General features: G+C 52.0%; 3 protein-coding genes across 3 annotated transcripts; all 3 read left to right on the top strand.

Moving 5' to 3' along the window:
• The first annotated feature begins 1,361 nt into the window (after positions 1-1,361).
• On the top strand, positions 1,362-3,067 carry LOC146765779 (C-C motif chemokine 4-like). Its single transcript, XM_085557468.1, has 3 exons — positions 1,362-1,515; positions 2,446-2,560; positions 2,680-3,067. The coding sequence occupies exons 1-3, from the start codon at positions 1,443-1,445 to the stop codon at positions 2,783-2,785; spliced, it is 294 nt and encodes a 97-aa protein (XP_085413594.1). The 5' UTR covers positions 1,362-1,442; the 3' UTR covers positions 2,786-3,067.
• Positions 3,068-3,299: 232 nt separating this feature from the next.
• Positions 3,300-4,929, top strand: LOC146765778 (uncharacterized). Its single transcript, XM_085557466.1, has 3 exons — positions 3,300-3,931; positions 4,253-4,370; positions 4,681-4,929. Exons 1-3 carry the CDS (start codon positions 3,427-3,429, stop codon positions 4,778-4,780), a joined length of 723 nt encoding a protein of 240 aa, XP_085413592.1. The 5' UTR covers positions 3,300-3,426; the 3' UTR covers positions 4,781-4,929.
• A 6,260-nt stretch (positions 4,930-11,189) lies between these two features.
• On the top strand, positions 11,190-12,094 carry LOC146765777 (C-C motif chemokine 5-like). The gene is made up of 3 exons (XM_085557469.1): positions 11,190-11,383; positions 11,574-11,682; positions 11,813-12,094. Exons 1-3 carry the CDS (start codon positions 11,311-11,313, stop codon positions 11,904-11,906), a joined length of 276 nt encoding a protein of 91 aa, XP_085413595.1. The 5' UTR covers positions 11,190-11,310; the 3' UTR covers positions 11,907-12,094.
• The last annotated feature ends 5,839 nt before the right edge of the window (positions 12,095-17,933 follow it).

Raw genomic sequence — 17,933 nt, 5'->3', positions numbered from 1 at the left:
TATATTCTTCATTATAAACCAGCTAACTAAACATTGTGCTTACAAGCAATCAATTATTAGTTAACTACTAACTCCTAACTTCATCAAGGCCTACTCATTTATTATTATTATTTTCATTAACTCCAGTAAAGCTTATTTCTAACTAAAATCTTAGCTCCTCTAAAATATCTACATTCCTTAAAGTTTATGTTTCACCACCACCCTTGGTGCACCTCACTGTCATCCCACACAGCATCCCAAACAAACTGAGGCTGATTCCTGGGAAGTGGCTTTGGAGAAGAGCAAATGGAGGTGCTCTCCATTCCCATTCCCCTTCCAGGAGCAGCACCCAAGGCACTCCAGGACACAGTCTCAAGCTGCACCAAGGGAAATAGAGGTTGGATATTTGGAAAAAGTTTTTCACAGAAAGAGTGATAAAGTTCTGGAATTACTACCCGGGGAGGTGGTGGAGTCCCCATCCCTGGGTGTGTTTAACAAAGCCTGGAGGTGGCACTGGGTGCCAGGGTTTGGTTGAGGTGCTGGGGCTGGGTTGGACTCGATGGTCTTGAAGGTCTTTCCCAACCTGGTGATTCTGGGAATTCTGTGCAGGGCTGTGTCCCAAACACCCCAGGATCCCTCGGCGTTCCCAGCTCCAGCGCAGCCTCTGCCTCTCCCATTCCCCACCAGCTGCCAGCAGCTGGGAAGTGCCCTGGGATCTGCAGGGCTGGGGGGACAAGGGGCTTTTTTTGACAGCTGCAGCCAGAAAAAAATCCACCAGGGATTCCCTCGCTGGCCTCTGCCTTTCCCAGCCCAGCACGGCCAAGAACATGAGCTGCTGCTTTGGCACCGGGAGCAGGGAAGTGGAGCCACCTGCCCGCCCTCCCCCCAAACACCCCAAAACCACACAGAGGAGTTGGTGTGCCTCATGCAACCAGGCAAAAACTGTTCCTTTATGTTTTTCCCTGTAGCTTTCTTTACTCTATGGCTGTTTTTTGGGGGGGAGAAGGGTAAAGGGGTTTTTGGTAGGGCCAGGATATAAAATTGCAGGGCAGGGGGAGGACAGGGACCATGTGAGACCCTGCAGGATGCTGTGCCTGTCTTTTGACCCATCCAAAGACATCCCCAAACCCTCTCACCTCCCATGGGGTTACTCCCACGAGGCCTGGACACAGCCTGCCCAGGGCCTCAGGGTGCAGAGCCAAACTTTGGGAACAGCCTGTCCATCAGCGCCGGAGCTCCGGAAAAATCCCAAGCCCGTCGGTGCCAGAAGCGCGGCCTGAGAGAACATTTTTTCTTTCCCAGGGCTGGGGGGGGGATGAGGGGATGAGTATCACTTACCCTCTGTGCTTTGGGACCTGGCAGGGGCCAGGCCCTCCCCCTGGCCCTGGGGGAAGTTTCCCCATAAAAGCAGGCGAGGCAGGCTGACCCCAGCACAGGCGGCTCAGCCACTGCCACGGCCCAGCATGGGGACAGCCAGCAGCGTGCTCTGTGCCCTCCTCGTCCTCTCCACGCTGTGCTGGCACAGCCTGGCCCAGAGTGAGCATTGCCCCAACCCAGGGGCTGGGGATGGGGACAGAACCTGGGCTGGGATGGGGACAGAACCAGGGATGGGATGGGGACAGAACCAGGGATGGGATGGGGACAGAACCAACGATGGGGACAGAAACAGGGATGAGATGGGGACAGAACCAGGGATGGGATGGGGACAGAACCAACGATGGGGACAGAACCAGGGAGGGGATGGGGACAGAACCAGGGATGAGATGGGGACAGAACCAGGGATGGGATGGGGACAGAACCAGGGATGGGATGGGGACAGAACCAGGGATGGGATGGGGACAGAACCAACGATGGGATGGGGACAGAACCAGGGATGAGATGGGGACAGAACCAGGGATAGGATGGGAACAGAACCAGGGCTGGGATGGGGACAGAACCAGGGCTGGGATGGGGACAGAACCAGGGATGGGATGGGGATAGAACCAACGATGGGATGGGGATAGAACCAACGATGGGATGGGGACAGAACCAGGGATGAGATGGGGACAGAACCAGGGATGGGATGGGGACAGAACCAGGGATGGGATGGGGATAGAACCAACGATGGGATGGGGATAGAACCAACGATGGGATGGGGACAGAACCAGGGATGGGGATGGGAACAGAACCAGGGATAGGATGGGAACAGAACCTGGGCTGGGATGGGGACAGAACCAACGATGGGATGGGGATAGAACCAGGGATGGGATGGGGACAGAACCAGGGATGGGATGGGAACAGAACCTGGGCTGGGATGGGGACAGAACCTGGGCTGGGGGATGGGGACAGAACTGAGCGCTTTGGGGTCGGGTTTGCTTCATGCACGAGGTGCAGGGGCCTCCCCCAAAGAGCTGCCATTGCCATGGCAGGAGGGCTGAGGAGGGACTGGGGGTCTCCAGGCTGAGCCAGGTTTGTGCTGTCCCCCAGGAGCTCCAGCTGTGCCAGACAAGTGCTGCTTCAACTTCCAGACCAGAAGGATCAAGAGGGACAACGTGGTGGCCTGTTACCCCACCAGCCCCGAGTGCCCGCACCAGGCTGTGATGTGAGTACCCCAACCCACCCCTGGATCCTGCCACACCCCTTGCCTTGCTTTGGTGGGTCCAGTCCCGACCCCCTGTCAGTTTTGGGGTCCCCACTGACCCCAGCTTCTCTGTGCCCCAGCTTCAGGGTGAGGAATGGGAAGGAGATCTGCACCCAGGCCAGCAGGCCGTGGGTCAAGAGGTACCAGCAGAGCTTCCAGGTCAGCTCCTTCTCCATCCCCAGCTAGCAGGGTGGCTGGGGACAGCGGGGACTCCTCCCCGTGGGGACACCACCAAGGCAGAGGGGACACTTCTGGCTGGAGCAGCTCACAAGGGACACCCTCCCCATCACGATGACCCTCACCACTGCCCTGAAGGCAAAGGATGGGATGCCAGCCCACCAGGATGGAGTGTCCAGACCCTCTGTGCTCCATGCAGAGGCTGCAGCGGGCGGGGGGTGAAGGGGGAGCAGCTCCACAGCTGTTTTTTGTCGATTCCGAACAGAATTAAACGTGATTCCCACATGCAAACATCTGTCTGTGTGAGTCTCTCGGGCCTGGGCAGATCCTGCTGCTGGCTTTCCTGCCCAGCTGTTGGGATCAGCAAGGAGCCAGGAGGAGCTGGAGCTTCAGCCAGGTCCCTGTGAGGATGTCCAGGGGTGAATGGGGCCAAACCAAACCCACGAGGGCTTCGGGGAAGAACCAGAGGGACAACATGCCCGGGAGGAGGGGGCTTCCTGTGCTCCTCATCCACCATCCTCATTAACAGCCCAAATTCCATCAGAGGGGGATCTCAGGGATGCCTGAGCCAGCCCAAAATCCCAGGATGCCACCAGGAAATGTGATGGGCGCTGGGACAGTGGCAGAGCCACCATGATGAGCAACCAGCAATGGGTGATGGAGAAACAAACCCGGCCACCACCAAGCCGCCACCCCGGAGCGAGCAGAGGCCTCAGAGCCATTGGCAAGGGGTGTTTTTTGCACAGGAACTCACAAGTGTGAGCATCATCCTGTGCTCTTTGCTGGTGGCCACAGCCCAGCCCAAAATAGACACCCGGCCCAGCATCACGGGCTGCTCCCACACCTCTCAGCAGCCCGCGGGTGTCACGGTGGCCAACGTGACTGCCAGAAGGAATTTCCCCTCACCACTCGCCCCTCGTGGAGACATCCAAGAGGTTCTTTCCACGGGGAGGGTCTGGAGCTGTCATGGAAAGCCTGGCAGGGGTTGTTATAAACCACACGGGGCTGCAGGCAGGAGGGCAGGCAGCTCCTGGTGGCCTGAGGAGAAGCAGAGTAGCTGGTGCTGGCAGAACCTCGGGTTGGACATGAAGATCTCCTTGGCCCTGCTCCTCCTGCTGCTGGCAGCTGCCTGGACTGGAAGCCAGGGGTTGTCCTGTAAGTACCAACAGGGAGATTTTCCCTTCTGAGCTGTCCCAGCTCCTCCTCTGATGGGATTTGGGGCTGGGGAAGAGGAGGAGAGTTCAGCTCCTGGTGGGGTTGTGGGGCATCACCAGCTGCCTGAGCATGGGGCTGTCCTGGATTTGTTCAAAAGGAGTAAAAACTGGGCTGGTCCAGCCCCAGGAGTTCCTACCTTGGGGCAGAGCATTACCTCCAGGGCTGCAAGATGTTCCCTTTGTGGGATGAGGGGGCAGGAGCAGAACCCACACCCCTCATGCCAGGGGTGGGGGAGCACTGAACCCTCCCTCCTGCTCCCAGTACGCAGCTCCAAAGCCCACTGCTGCTCCAAGGAAATGTTCTCCCGTCGGAAAATCCCCGAGCTCAAGATCCAGGGCTACATGGAAACGCCTTCCACCTGCACCTACAGAGCTGTTCTGTGAGTAACCCCAGCTCCCAACCAGCCTTCCTCCCCTCCACCCCATCCTCACCTCGCTCACCCTCCTTCCCCTCCAGCTGCTCTGCTTTTGGGGACTCCCCAAAAACGGGGCACCCTGCCCAGGCTGTCCTCGCCCGGCTCTTCACACCCACCTCCCTCCCTGCTTAACCCAAACAGCCCCAAACGGCCCCATTTCTGTGCCAGCAGGCCAGAGTCAGCACTGGCAGGGAAAGGGGGGCAGGATGCTGCAGGAATCCCTGGGAACATCCTCCACTCCCAGGCTGATTCGGGATATTCTTTCCCCCCAAAGTGTGCAGCTGCAGAAGGGGATGGTCTGTGTGGACCCAGAGAAAAAATGGTTCCAGGAGTACCTGAGGAAGCAGAAGAAGCAAAACAGCACCTCCACGTGAAGCTGCCTTCCCCAAACCTCTATTTAATTGTGCCCCATCATTCTCTGCGTGTTTTGGTGTCGTTAATTGATTTACAGAGCTGGCTCTGTCCCCTGCCCTGCACTGCACATCCCTTGTGGACTCAATAAACCCTCTTGTGGTCACCTGTAGCTGGAGTGAAATGTCAGTCCTGGGCAGAAAACAACTCACATCCAGGCTCAGCCTGGCAGGAATAGTCCAGGAAACCCAAAGGGCCCAGCTCCCTCCAAGGTGGAGCAGCCCTGCCCAGCTGGGGGGTTTAAGGATGCCCATGGGATGGGGAGAAATGGGAGAATTTCCCTCTGGGGCGTTTGAGGGTGTTTAGGGGTTGGGTTGGCTCAGTCCCTGAGGTGACAGCCCCAGCTGGGTGTCACTGCCTGGCCACCACCCCTGGGCCATCAGGCAGTTTGTCACCCAAACAGGGCACCCGTCCAAGCCATGGACAGGCAGTTTCTCCAGAAAAACGCTGCATTATCCACTTCCCTGTTCCTTTGGGGCTCCCTTGAATCATCTTTTTGATGAGCTAGGACATGCCTCACTCTTAAAGATAACTTTATACACGTTGCCAGATTTGTTGCCATGTATCTGCCCCCATTTAGGGCATTTTTTGTACAAATCAATGACCAATTTTGTACAATCAATGACCAATTCATCTGCCACAATGCCCACAGGACTACATCACCTGGAATTAGTCTGGAATTAGAAGGAATATTCTTGCCTAAAATTGCATAACTGCAATCCTCAATCATTTTTGCAGAGAAGAGTTAACCAGACTTTTCTAGTTGCTCTTTGGTGCTGGAAATCCCAGGATCCAGCAGAATATTTAGGCTGTGTGAAGGATAGGGCAGGAATTGGTTCTCTAAACCACAGAAGCATTAAGGAAAAGACCTTTAAGGTCAAGTCCAACCATTAACCCAGCACCAAACCACATCCCCAAGTGACACATCTTTGGAACACCTCCAGGGGTGGGGATCCCACCCACATTCACACCGTGACTCAGAGGCTGCCCACGGCTCAGGGAGCCCACGCAGAGCTCCCAGATGATGAAGCACCTCACCCTTGGAGGTGAAAGATTGCCAAGGGTGGGGCTGAGGGCCACCAGCTCGGTGTCCCTGTGGCTCTGGAGGTGCTGGGTGGCAGGAGGGTGACAGGCACCATGCCTCAGGTTTAGCTTTTCTATTTTTCACGTTCTGAGCTGTTTTAGTGGGTGGGTCTGGGCTTCATATGAGGGATGCTGAGCTCTGTGCACAGAGCAGGGACACAAAACAATTCCTGCTCCAGCTGGGCACCAAGGACAAATGATCCAAACCTCAGCCCAGGAGCACAAACAGCGTGGGCTGGAGAGAGGAAAACAAGCAGGATGGGACTGATGGGCTGAAGCTGGAATTAGACAATTAACTCCAATATGCAAATGAACCAGAACTTATAAAAGTGAGAGGCCCCGTGAGCTGTTGTGCATTTTGGGACCATTTTGGTTCATTTGGGTGCAGCCCTGGCTGGGCTCTGGTGCTGCCCAAGGTGGATCCATGGAGGAGATCCTTTGAATAAATCCCTGCTTTATTCTTTTACTCCATCTAGACTCTGTTCCAGCTCAGCCTTCCCAAGGCATCACGCACCTATGGCTGCAGTGCCAAATCACCTCCCCTGTTGCTGGACATCATCCCCCACTGATCCCACTAGAGATTGGGATTAAATGTGTGAGATGGTATTTTTTATTTGGACTTAGATGTTTATTAATTCTCATTTGTGTTACAGTCTCACGAGCTGTGAGTTCCACAGCACTAAAAATAAACTAAATGGTGAGTTTAAAATAAACTAAAAATTGAGCTGTATCTCTCTCTCTCTACGAGGCTTTTTAAGGATAAACTGTCTAATTAAGAAATGACACCAAAATTATTTTTACTTTTAACTTAATAATTAATTACTTGTGTCCCACAATGCAGATTTTTAAATTTAATTATACAATTAATTTAATTATACAATACCACTCAAACCTATGAAGAAGAAGAACTAGCTTTTGCTTCAAAGTTCTATTTTGTTTTATATATATTACTCTATTCTAAAACTTTAAACTCTTATTACACACTTCCATTCAAACTACACACTCATAATCTAAGTTCTATAATTCAATTTTGGAAGCCTTCTTTACGGCCTCAGGTTAAATGCAATGTTGTCTTGGGGGTCAGTGCTTGTCAGCACAGAAATGTTTATTAATTCTTTAATTAATTTAAGGGGGATTTTCTGGAGTGCCAGGTGTGCTGCAGCCTGGGAGAGGTTGATCTTTTCCTTCTCTTCCTCTCTGCTGCTAAAGCCATTTTGATGCAGGACCACAGAAAACCTGGCCTGGCCTGGGGGGGTCTCACAGGATCCTCAGGGAGGGAAGGAACATTTGGAAATTCAAATGACAAATCCATCAGCGGGGCCTGCTGTAGGGACTCTGCTCTGAAAGCAGAATTATTCCCACAAAACCACACACACGAGGGTCAGGGCCAGCCCACGAGGCTGCCCCGTGTTCTTCTCAGAACCCCGAGCCACAGGAACCTTTTGCAGCGTTTTTATCAATGAGTGTCACTTCCTAGGGAGAGGTTGCATAACCCCCGTGGCTTCCTCTGCCCTTGCACGGGATCCAGGCGCTGGCAGTGACTTTCATTTCTTCCTGCTGTGGGTTCCTGCCCTGGGGAAGGCAGAGATTGCTTTGGTTCCTTGGGTGTTCTCCTGAAAAGGGTGCCCAGAGCATCCCTCTGCCTCAGGGTCAGCAGCTGGACTGGATGATCCTTGTGGATCCCTTCCAGCTCACGAATATTCTGTGATTCTCCTCTTCTCCCTTATTTGTGGGATAAAAGCCCTGAGGGAGAGATTCCTCACCCCAGGACTGAGCAAATTTGGGGTCTGCTCCGACCCCACCCTGTCCCTGCTGCTCCTGGCTGCTCCCCCTTGTCCCACCCGCAGTCAGGGATGGTCCCTCTGCACAGCCCCGGGGGCTGAGGGGGTTTCAGACCTAATTTCCTCCTTTCCTTTGGGATACTCATGCAAGGCAGTGCCAAAAGCATCAGATTTTGTGAGACCAGGCCCATGTTTGCTCTCCCACCCCATGCGAGTTTGTCTGGCGGTGAGGTGGCCACAGCCTGGCTCAGGAGGGATGTATGAGAATCTTTGCAGCCTTTTTGTTTTGGCTACACCTGCCTCAACTGCCTCTTTCTTCCTTATTTCTTCCTTATTTATTCCTTATTTATTATTCCTTATTTATTGTTTGTTCTCATTCCTCTCCTGAGTGCACAATATTTTGGTGGCATTGAGCACTCAACCATAACCAGACAAGCCAAAAAAGAAGTGGCATCTTTGGCTCTTTACTCCCCTCCCTAATTAATGGGCGTTTTCTTTCTTTAGTTTTTTTCAAATTTGCATTTGTAAAGCTGAAGTTTCTCTTTCTCTGCTTTCTTGTGTTCCTCTGCTGGACTCAAGCATCACCTGCTCACAGAGATCTTCCACGGCAGGAGAAATAAAACCACAAGGCATTTCTTTACTCTCCCTTTATATCAGTTCCTTATATCTAATTCCTTAAACAGAATTAAACACAAACGGCCCGCTCTTGCTGAGCTGCACTTTTGTGCAATTCTCTGTAATATCCTTCATTCCAGTCACAATGGAAAATATTTCATCAGCATCCAGTAAGAAGTCCCATCCGGCCCTCAGCTGAATGGAGAACTGAAAGCTTGGCCAGTCACTTCTGCAGCACAGAGGAAACATTTTTGCTTTTTTTCGTCAGAAATAATCTATTAATTGTGAGATTTTCTGTGGTTCCTGCCTGATGACAAGTCATCCTCTGGAAACTGCAGTGCCCACAGTGCCCTGATCTCTGTTTCCAGGCTTTTTTGGCTGTGGGATATTCCTCACCACGCTCCTGGTGTTTGTTGTCCCCCAGTGCTGCTCTCCTGCCCATCCTGCCTCTTTTCCCTCTGCTTGGGCACCCACCAAGCTGAGCTCAGCTCATCCCTGGCTCAGGACTGCTCTCTCCAAAAAAAAAAATTCCCAGCCAGGCTTTGGATAGCTCAGGATGCTGTTCCTGTGATTGACCCAGCCAGCAATTCCTGGTTTCCTTCATCCTGTCTGTCCCACTCCCACTTCTCCCCCATGCACAAACCCTGGTGAGGCAGGAGAGGTGCCAGAATTCCAGGGGGGGCTGAGGGCAGAGGTGTGGGGAAAGCTCTGTGTTTTGAGCTCTAGAGAAACCTCTCAGTGTCTCTGCAATCAGCAGGGCAGAAAAACAGAATAAACTCATGCAGGTCTGCATTACTCTGGGGAATTGTGTCCCTTCCTTCTGCTTTTGTGTATCCAGGGACATGTGACAAGCAGGAGCCTTTACAGCAGGTGAATTTTCCAAATCTTCCTGAACAACCACAGATGGAGACCCTGGTTATTGGTAAATCCAAAGGATTTATTAATTTCTTTATTCCTTCTGTTAAAAGTGATCATTATATGGCTCTATGCAGATATTTACTATATGTATTGTGTTATATTGATTAGTAGTGCTGTATTAACATTTTAATGGTATGGTAAATGTAGTTTTGTAGTTACAATGGAGCTTTTGTAGTTCAAATAGAAACTATGTAGGTGGGAAGAAAGGAATGAGGTACTTGCATCAAGACACCTAAATCTTCCAGAAAAAAAGAATTTATTACTCCCTTAACAGAAGAAACTTATTCCTGCCTCGCTCAGCCCTGAGGACACCACAGGATTAAGATGAAGACATTAACACTGATCAGAAAGAGTTCTTTCTTTTGACAGAATTTATGCATCATGTATGAGATATATGAATATGCAACAGACTGTTGCTTTTAAGGGTTAATTCTTTGTTCACAAGTCATGCTTTTCATGGCTTAGTGCCCAAGAGCATCCAGACATTCATAATTCTTTGTTTTATTGTCCTTTATGGTCCTAATTCTGATTGTCTAAATTCTTATTGCTCTAATTTTTATCACTGTTTTTATACTATTAAACTGTAAAAAGTTTTAAAACAAGTGACTGGCGTTTTTCACACTTCGTAGCTCCATGCACAGAGTGGCTGAAACAGAAAGAGCTGAAAATTGGGAGCTGGAGAAAGAGCTGGAGCAGCTGGACCTGTTCTTCCATCACCCCAAGGCCAGAGCAGCCCTGCCCAGCTCCTCCTGAGCAGCTCCAGGAGATGACTTGCACCCATTCCCTGTCCCACAGATGCTCACAGCAGGCAGGACCTGGTGGCTGGGGAAGCTTTGCTGGACAAGAAGTGGAGCTGGGAGCACAGGCAGTGCCATGGCTCAGCATTTTGGGCACTTGGACTTTTCCCTTGAATCAGTCAGGAATTAGTCACAGCCGAGGCAGGGTCAGCAGCAAGGCCAGGGGAAGCTGAGGTTTGCATGGTAACTGCAAACTCTCTGTGGCAGCATCAGGAAAAGGCTGGAAAAGGCCAAAAAAAAAAAAAAATGGAGGAAGGAGAGATTTTGGCAGGTTACTCTGTCTGGGTGTGCAGCAGAGGGGAGTGTTTGGGGAATTACTCTCTGGAATTGCAAATGCTGCCTTTTTTCAGTCACCCTCCAGTTTCCTGGAGATTTTCTCTGCAGCGAGCTGATCCCAGTGGGTACCAGAAGGATTCTCTCCTCCCTCTGCCTCCAACCCTTAACGCTGTGTCCTGCCATGGGAGTCTCTGTTTTTTGGGGCTAAATCAGGAGAGATTAAATCGGATTAAATGATCCTGCTTGGGAAGGAGTTGGCAAGCAGTTATTGCAACAACTTGAGTGTTGCAATGCAGCCAAAATGGAACCCTTAGAGAGGTGTAAATTTAGCCAGGGGACAGGGAGGATGGCAGGGCAGGCTGCTGGCCTGGATCAGGGCACCAGAGTCCAGGCCCTGCAGGGACTCGATGTCTCTGCAGCCTTTCCAGTGAGAAAATTGCTCTTTTGACCAACCACCAGCAAAAAGGGACAAATGTGAAACCCACAGTGACTTCTAGCTCAACACAGCCTCATTCCCTCATGATTTTCCCTGTCCAAGCAGGAGCTGGTGTTATCAGTGGGGATGAAGGCGTGTGCAGATTTGTGGACTTCACTCCGGATCCCCGTGGTGGAGCAGGCTGAGAAGTGGCATTTGTGGCAAACCCAGGGAGAAGTTGGCATTTATCTCCTGGCAGAGCTTTCCTGCCAGCAGCAGTGGCTGGGGATGTCCATGCCAGGGCACCCCCAGAGCTGCTGCAGAGCCCTGGCACAGTTTGGGAGCACCAGGCACCCAAGGAGCATCTCGGAGGCTGCGGCCTCGTGGCCGGCGCTTCCCCTTCCGCAGTTTCCTCGCCTTTTCCAGCTCAGCAAAACGGGGTGATCTGACATAATTTCCTCCGTGTGATGCCCTCATTTTTCTTCTCAGAAACCCTGCACACGCCCCTCGGATGGGGATAAAAGGGGAGCACGGCCCCAGGGCCACAGAGAGAGTCCTGCAGCCTCCCCAGCTCCAGCTCCGCTCACAGAGCCCTCACCCACAGCACCATGAAGGTCCTGGCAGCCACCCTGGTCACTCTGCTCCTCCTGGCCACCCTCTGCCCAGCTGAAGGTCACCTCGGTGAGTCCAGCATTGCTTTGTCATCCCTGGGGAGCCCCAGCCCTGTCAGGTTGGCTGTGGGGAGGGTTGGGGGGGTCAGTATCACACTGTGGGATGCAGGTTTGGAGCTGAGGATGTGCAAATCCCTGGAGGGGGCAGAGGCTGTGCTGGGCTCTCACCAGGGCCATGTGTGTGTCCCCTGCCCTCACAGATGGTGTCCCCAGCACGTGCTGCTTCAGCTACCAGAGGCAGCCCATCCCTCTGCGCCGTGTCAGCTCCGTGTTCGTCACCAGCAGCTCCTGCAGCCTGCCGGGCGTGATGTGAGTAGCCAGCAGGGCCAGCGCTCGGGGGGACCTGGGGACACACACGTGGGACACTCGGGGTGCTGCCGGTGGCACCCAGGTCCTGCTGCCCCAGCCCAGCAGCTCAAGGCAGGTTCTGTCCCCGCAGTGTGGTCACCCAGAAGAAGAAGCAGGTGTGTGCAGATCCACGGGCAGCATGGGTGCAGCAGCTCCAGAAGCACTTCCAGAGCCTGGAAAACTGAGCCTTCCCTGCTGACAGCCACAATGCCACCCCTGCACAGCTTCCAGAGAGGATTCGACCCCCAGCCGTCTTCAACGGGGAAAATTATTTTATTTAACTTATTTAAGTTAAACTAAATATTTTCTAAGGACAAAAATTATTTAAACTATGTCAGAATAATACACTAAAATAAAGATCATTTCAATCATATCCACGTGTCTGTTAATGAAGGGTCAGTTTTGATGCCTCCTTGCACCAAGGTGGGAGAAGGGACCACGGGGACCACTGGGTTTGCTGTTCCCCAGCCTGGGTCCAGCTCTGGTGCCACCCAGTTTGTCCCCACAGGTAAGACCTGTGTCTCACCTGGGGCTGCCAGTGGTGGCTCTAGTTTGGGGAATGTCCTACTACCTGTAGTGCCACAGGAGAGTTGGGATATGATTTTCTATGGGATGGAATATCCTTTGATCAGCTTGGATCACCTGTCCTGACTCTGCCCCCTCACAGCAGCTCCTGTGTCCTTGATGAAGGAAAACACCACTTAGGAACAGCAAAAAAATCAACATTATTCCCATGATGAATCCATCAGCAAATAGCTTAAAAAAATTGACAAAACTGAGCTGCAGATCCTTCCTCAGCTTTGTTGTCCCACACCACTGGTGACACCACCAGCCAGTTTGTCACCCAGCAAACAGGGCACTCAGCCAGGACACAGGACATGGGGACAGCAGACCTAAATTTCTGTGCCACCCAACTCTTTGTCTACAGGCACATTGATATCATGGAAACTATTTTTGCTTGAACTTATTATCCTGACATATTTGAAATACCACACCTAATAGCTGCCTTTTTTAAGTTCAGAGATATTTGTGCTGAAGGAAATGCAGTAGATTTCACTCATCTGGGCTTCAAGAAGACACTTGAATTAAGGCCAGATAGTAAATTATGAGCAAAGGCAGGGAAGATGTGACTGGCATATGAAAAGTAAATTTGGTCAAGAGCAGCCTGAAAGGGGCATGGTAATTGCTTCAGCTGAAAGGGGCTGTGACACACTCACAGGGACTTGCCCACACAGTTCCTTGAGTTTCTGCCTCAAAAAATATCCTGCTTGACATTTGCATTAATGACCTTGGCACACAAAGCAGGAGAAGGCAGAGGAGATGTGCTGATGAGGCAAAACAAGATGGGATCATCAATCTGGAGCAGGCCAGGACATCCCACCAAAGGATTCTGACGACCTTGAGGGGTGGAGGAGGGATCCGAGGCAGCAGTGCAGAGTAGGATCCTGCTGTGGGGACAGGGGTAACAGGAACAGCCCCTCCAGTCTGGGAGCTGGGAATGGATGGGCAGGGAAAAGCACATGGCACGCCCCACAGGACTGATGTTATCATGGAAAAGAGATAAATGCAAAAGGTTTGGGTTGCAAACTGAGAGCCTGATCGATGTGAAGGCACCAGAGGTTGGAAGGAGGCGCAGGGGGCACTGCTGGTGTGAGGACAGGCTGGAAATCAACAGAGAGGACATCAGTTGGCACGGGGACATTGCAAGGTTCTCACACAGGTTTCTGACCCAAGATAAAACCAAACACTGCTCCCATTGACACCAGCCCCACTGATGCCTCAGGTTTGGCTTTTCTATTTTCACGTTCTGAGCTGCTTTAGTGTGTGGGTCTGGGCTTCATATGAGGGGATGCTGAGCTCTGTGCACAGAGCAGGAGACAAAACAATTCCTGCTCCAGCTGGGCACCAAGGACAAATGATCCAAACCTCAGCCCAAGAGCATAAATAATAGTGAATTGAGGAGAGAAAAACCAGCAGGGTGGGACTGCCTGGGCTGAAGCTGGAATTGGATAATTAACTCCAATATGCAAATGAACCAGAACTTATAAAAGTGAGAGCCCCCATGAGCTGTTGTGTATTTTGGGACCATTTTGGTTCATTTGGGTGCAGCCCTGGCTGGGCTCTGGTGCTGCCCAAGGTGGATCCATGCAGGAGATCCTTTGAATAAATCCCTGCTTTATTCTTTAGCTCTGCCCAGCCTCTGTGCCAGCTCAGCCTTCCCAAGGCATCACCACCAGCACGTTCCATTGGCAATCCCACCTGCAGCTGAGATTCCTCCCCAGGAGGAGCTGCCTTGTCTTCACAAGGGCCAATTCCCAGAGCCTTTTAGACCCCAAGGTGTCCCTCAAGGCAGTGTTGCTGTGGAATCCAATGTTCTTCAGGGCTGTCCAACCACCAGCAAACCAGGAAACCTCTCCTTCCCAGGAAAAGCTTCACTCGTTCCCCTGCAGGCCTGGAGGTGGTTTTGGTGTGAGCTGCCTCACTCTGAAACTGGCTCAGCTCATCCCTTCAGTCTGGAACAGCAGAACAACATCACTTCTGCCCAATTTCCTCCAGAATATCCTTTTTGGACACTCCCACCTCTAACACCGCTGGTTCTGTGCCCTGAAGGAGCAGAGCTGAGGCAGCCTCCGCTGCTGCAGACACTCCCATTTCCTAAGCTGACCCCTTGCTGCTCCCCAGGGCTGGATTCATTTTGTGGTTCCAGCCTTTCCCTCTCCACATTCCCTGCATGTGCCCATCCCATCTCACTGGCCTTGGGATGTGTCACCATCACTGCAGTGCTTCAGGACATCAAATCTCCTCTGGGATCATCAGGGGTTTCTATTTCTTTGTTTCTCTCCTTTCGGTTTCCACCACATCCTCATCTCTGACCAAGTCCCTCAGAGCTTCCTGGGCCACCTCACTGCTGAGCTGGAAGATTTTTATAGCACTGTTTTAAATTTTCAGGCTTTTTCTATCGACTTCCTCTTTCTCTGGAATTTCTCTTTCGAATTAACTGGCACAAGACTAATCCTGGGGTCTGCTTGGATCCCTTTCCTTTTCAACCACAGGATGTGGGGCTGACTCATTTTAGGGAGAATTTCTTCTATCCCCCCTGATCTGTGCACTCCAGCACCCACAGCATCTCTCCACTCTCAAATCTGTCTCTCTAGACACTCTCTCCTGAATTTTCCTTCTGTGAATTCCCCAGCAGGAGAGCTGTGAAACCTTCGCTTTGCTTTTAGGATCAAGCCAGGAGTAATAGCAGCTATCAGCCCTTTCCTATCCTTTTCAGAACCACTTTTTTCCTGCAGCCCCCATGCCTGGACCCTTCTGGGTGTAATTCAGCATGACAAAGCCTCCTCCTCCTCCTCCCAGGAGAGGCATCACTACTGATTCAAAGTGCTTTTTGGTGTGAAAACTGCTGGGCTAAATGCCTCAGTGCAGGCCCAGGATGGGCTCCCCTGTGTGCCTCCAAAGAGCTGACCCTGCTACCCCCAAAAACGCCCTGCAGGAAGGTGAGGAAGAGCCCAAACAGTGCAGAGAACCAGAAATAACAAAACACAGGCAGGTTTTGCACCTGGGCCTGCCTTTGCCCATAGAGCTCAGTGAAGAAAAAGTGATTTTGCAAGCAAGGACTCACCACAGCTGTCCCCACAGCAGGAACGTGTCCCCACCAGAACCCCCATCACCAAGAGCAGCAGGCTGGGAGCTCAGGTGACAATGACAAATGACAGGTGCCATGCACACTCCTGAGGCTGGGGCACAAGTGGCAGGGATGCTCTGGGAAGGACACAACCTCCAGCAAACACCTCAGGCACAAGAGCCAGCAGACCTTGGTGGCTCAGAGGGCACAAGCAGAGGTACAAGCCAGACACAGGGATGTCTGCAAGGAGAAAGAGGAAGGAATTTGCTCTGTGTGTGATTCTGCAACAGGCAAGATGTGAACTCATCCTGCTGCTGGTAACTGGCTCCAGAGCAGCAGCATGGGCAGGAAAGGACCAGGATGACTCAGGGCTCAGCCACGTGTGTGATGGTGCCCAAATTCCAGGGCCAGGTCAACCCTGGAGCATCCAGGAGGTGAAAATAATCTGGTTTTTGAGAGCTAGGTCCCAGCAGAGGATGTGCTGCCTCCAAGGATTGAACATTTGCTGCCCTCCATGGCTCAGGAGCACTTCCCATGTGCACAGTTCCCCATCCAAGGGTTTCTGAGGGAAGGGAGAGGCCCTTGGGGTTAGAGCATGTGGTTTTTCAGAGAAACAGAGCAAGCATGGATGGGGAAACACAACTTCCACCCACTGTGTCACTCTAGGAACAGACTTCCCCTCTCCCCAGGTGATCTCCCAGCAGCTCCTCACTGCTGCAGGATTTCTTTTCCCATTTTTATTTCATTTGAGATCAGAACATCATGTCCTTTCCAGCAGGAAAACAAAGGATGAAATTGTTCAGTGACCTCTGTAGCCCATTCTCAGGCCTCTCTCACCCTCTTTGCACTGCACACCACAATTCTTCCACGCTCTGCAAATTTAACAAATCCACGCTTGTTTCAAGCAGCATTAATAAAAATATCACATAGCACCAGAGCTGTGGGGTCCCACACACTCCTGGCAGCCAGGGATGAAATCCACCCAGGCCATTTCCACAGGCTGACAGTGACAATGAGGTGTCAGAAGCATTAGGGGATTTTTTTGCAATTTGGGCAGCCCCACAGGACCGAGCTGCTCATGCAATAATCCCTTCCCAGAGCACACCACTCACAGATTTTGAATCCCTGTCAAAAATGACGTCAGGTTAAACTCCAGGAGAAGAACAGGAGCGAGTGCCTGCTGGTGTGAGAACACAGGGCTGGGCAGAGATTCCCAAGGATTTCCCAGCCAGGTCTTCCCGAGCTGCTGCAGAGCAGCATTGCAGCACCATCTGCTGCCTGCTGCTCCCCAGCTCCTCAGCAGGCAGCTGAGAAATCTCACTCACTCCTCAGGCTGACAAATCCTGCAGTCACTGATTACAAAGTGGATTTGTCTTCTCTTCTTGGGGGAAATCAGGGCTCAGGCTCCTGAGACTTCCCTCAGCTGAAGCACAGTCTCAGATCCTGTGGTCAATACTGCAGGTGAGTGTGAGCAGCAGAAGCACCAACTTACAGAGTTTAATTGCTGCAAATATTTACTCAGGGTTTAAGCAAATTAACACCCTGCTGGCACTTCTCCTTGCAGCAGCCTCCCTGCAAGGGCATAGCACACCTGACTCTATGCATGGTTGTGCATTTCTCAAGGTGATCCCAGCTCCTCCTGCCCCTTTAAAAGGTTCACAGGAGATTCCAGCTCCTCCTGCCCCATCTAAAAGGTTCACAGGAGATTCCAGCTCCTTCCCCATCTAAAAGGTTCACAGGAGATTCCAGCTCCTCCTGCCCCATCTAAAAGGTTCACAGCAGTTCCCAGCTCCTCTTGGCCCATCTCAGAGCTCAAACACCCATCCCAGCCTGCAGGAATGTGGTGCTGCACAGGAGCAATGCCCAGCAAGGACACAGCAGGCTGAAAACATCATGTAAAGGCAGGTTTTGTATTTGAGCTGGCAGGAGTGTGACCTTGTCCTTTTCTTCACTGGGATTTACAGGACTAAGTCCACAGAAATAAATCAAAGGTGCACATGGAGCAGATCTCCTCCTCTGGGCCCTGCTCCATGGGGCAGCTCAAACACAAGAGCAGAAGGAAGGCCCAGCACGTGTGAAGGATGAGGGCACATGCCAGAAAAAAAGAGGGAAGAGGGAACAGGAAAAGAAGAACCAGGGGAATCCCAGTATTTCTCCTAACCCTCAAATCTGAGAATGGCTCATTCAAAGTTGCTGCAGCATTTCCTGGCTAAACAAGAGATGGTTTAGTGTCCCAAATCCTGGCCCATGCCCCCTCCCCAGCCTTGGGTCCATGACAGCATCTGCCTCATCATTCTGGCATTTCTGACAGCTTCTCCCTCTCACACACCAGGCTTCTGCAGACAGCTCAGAAATTGTGTGTAACAGCCAATATTCTGCAAACATCTCGTGCCAGATTGAGCTGGGAGAGAATTAACACAGCCCAAGCCACCCAGCCAAGGCAGCAAGTGCTCCCAGGGCTGGGAGCAGTCAGGGCAGCCCTGCAGAGCACTCCTGTCCCTCTCCAGGGGCAGCTGCCATCCCCCTCTGTGCTCAGCCTGCTGCAAATGTGTACAGAGCAGATTTGGGTGTTTGTCCTCCAAAC

The sequence above is a fragment of the Lonchura striata genome, chromosome 19 (assembly GCF_050655825.1).
Source record: "Lonchura striata isolate lonStrDom1 chromosome 19, ASM5065582v1, whole genome shotgun sequence".
Classification (NCBI taxonomy): domain Eukaryota; kingdom Metazoa; phylum Chordata; class Aves; order Passeriformes; family Estrildidae; genus Lonchura; species Lonchura striata.
This window is presented reverse-complemented; position numbering and strand designations above follow the sequence as displayed.

Excerpts from the sequence above, each read along its gene's own strand:
- LOC146765779 (XM_085557468.1), top strand. The coding sequence starts at position 1,443 with ATGGGGACAGCCAGCAGCGTGCTCTGTGCCCTCCTCGTCCTCTCCACG. Across the intron at positions 1,516-2,445 it reads CTGGCACAGCCTGGCCCAGA|GAGCTCCAGCTGTGCCAGAC; the intron begins GTGAGCATTGCC and ends GCTGTCCCCCAG. Across the intron at positions 2,561-2,679 it reads TGCCCGCACCAGGCTGTGAT|CTTCAGGGTGAGGAATGGGA; the intron begins GTGAGTACCCCA and ends TCTGTGCCCCAG.
- LOC146765778 (XM_085557466.1), top strand. The coding sequence starts at position 3,427 with ATGGGTGATGGAGAAACAAACCCGGCCACCACCAAGCCGCCACCCCGG. Across the intron at positions 3,932-4,252 it reads TGGAAGCCAGGGGTTGTCCT|TACGCAGCTCCAAAGCCCAC; the intron begins GTAAGTACCAAC and ends TCCTGCTCCCAG. Across the intron at positions 4,371-4,680 it reads TGCACCTACAGAGCTGTTCT|TGTGCAGCTGCAGAAGGGGA; the intron begins GTGAGTAACCCC and ends TTCCCCCCAAAG.
- LOC146765777 (XM_085557469.1), top strand. The coding sequence starts at position 11,311 with ATGAAGGTCCTGGCAGCCACCCTGGTCACTCTGCTCCTCCTGGCCACC. Across the intron at positions 11,384-11,573 it reads CCCAGCTGAAGGTCACCTCG|ATGGTGTCCCCAGCACGTGC; the intron begins GTGAGTCCAGCA and ends CTGCCCTCACAG. Across the intron at positions 11,683-11,812 it reads TGCAGCCTGCCGGGCGTGAT|TGTGGTCACCCAGAAGAAGA; the intron begins GTGAGTAGCCAG and ends CTGTCCCCGCAG.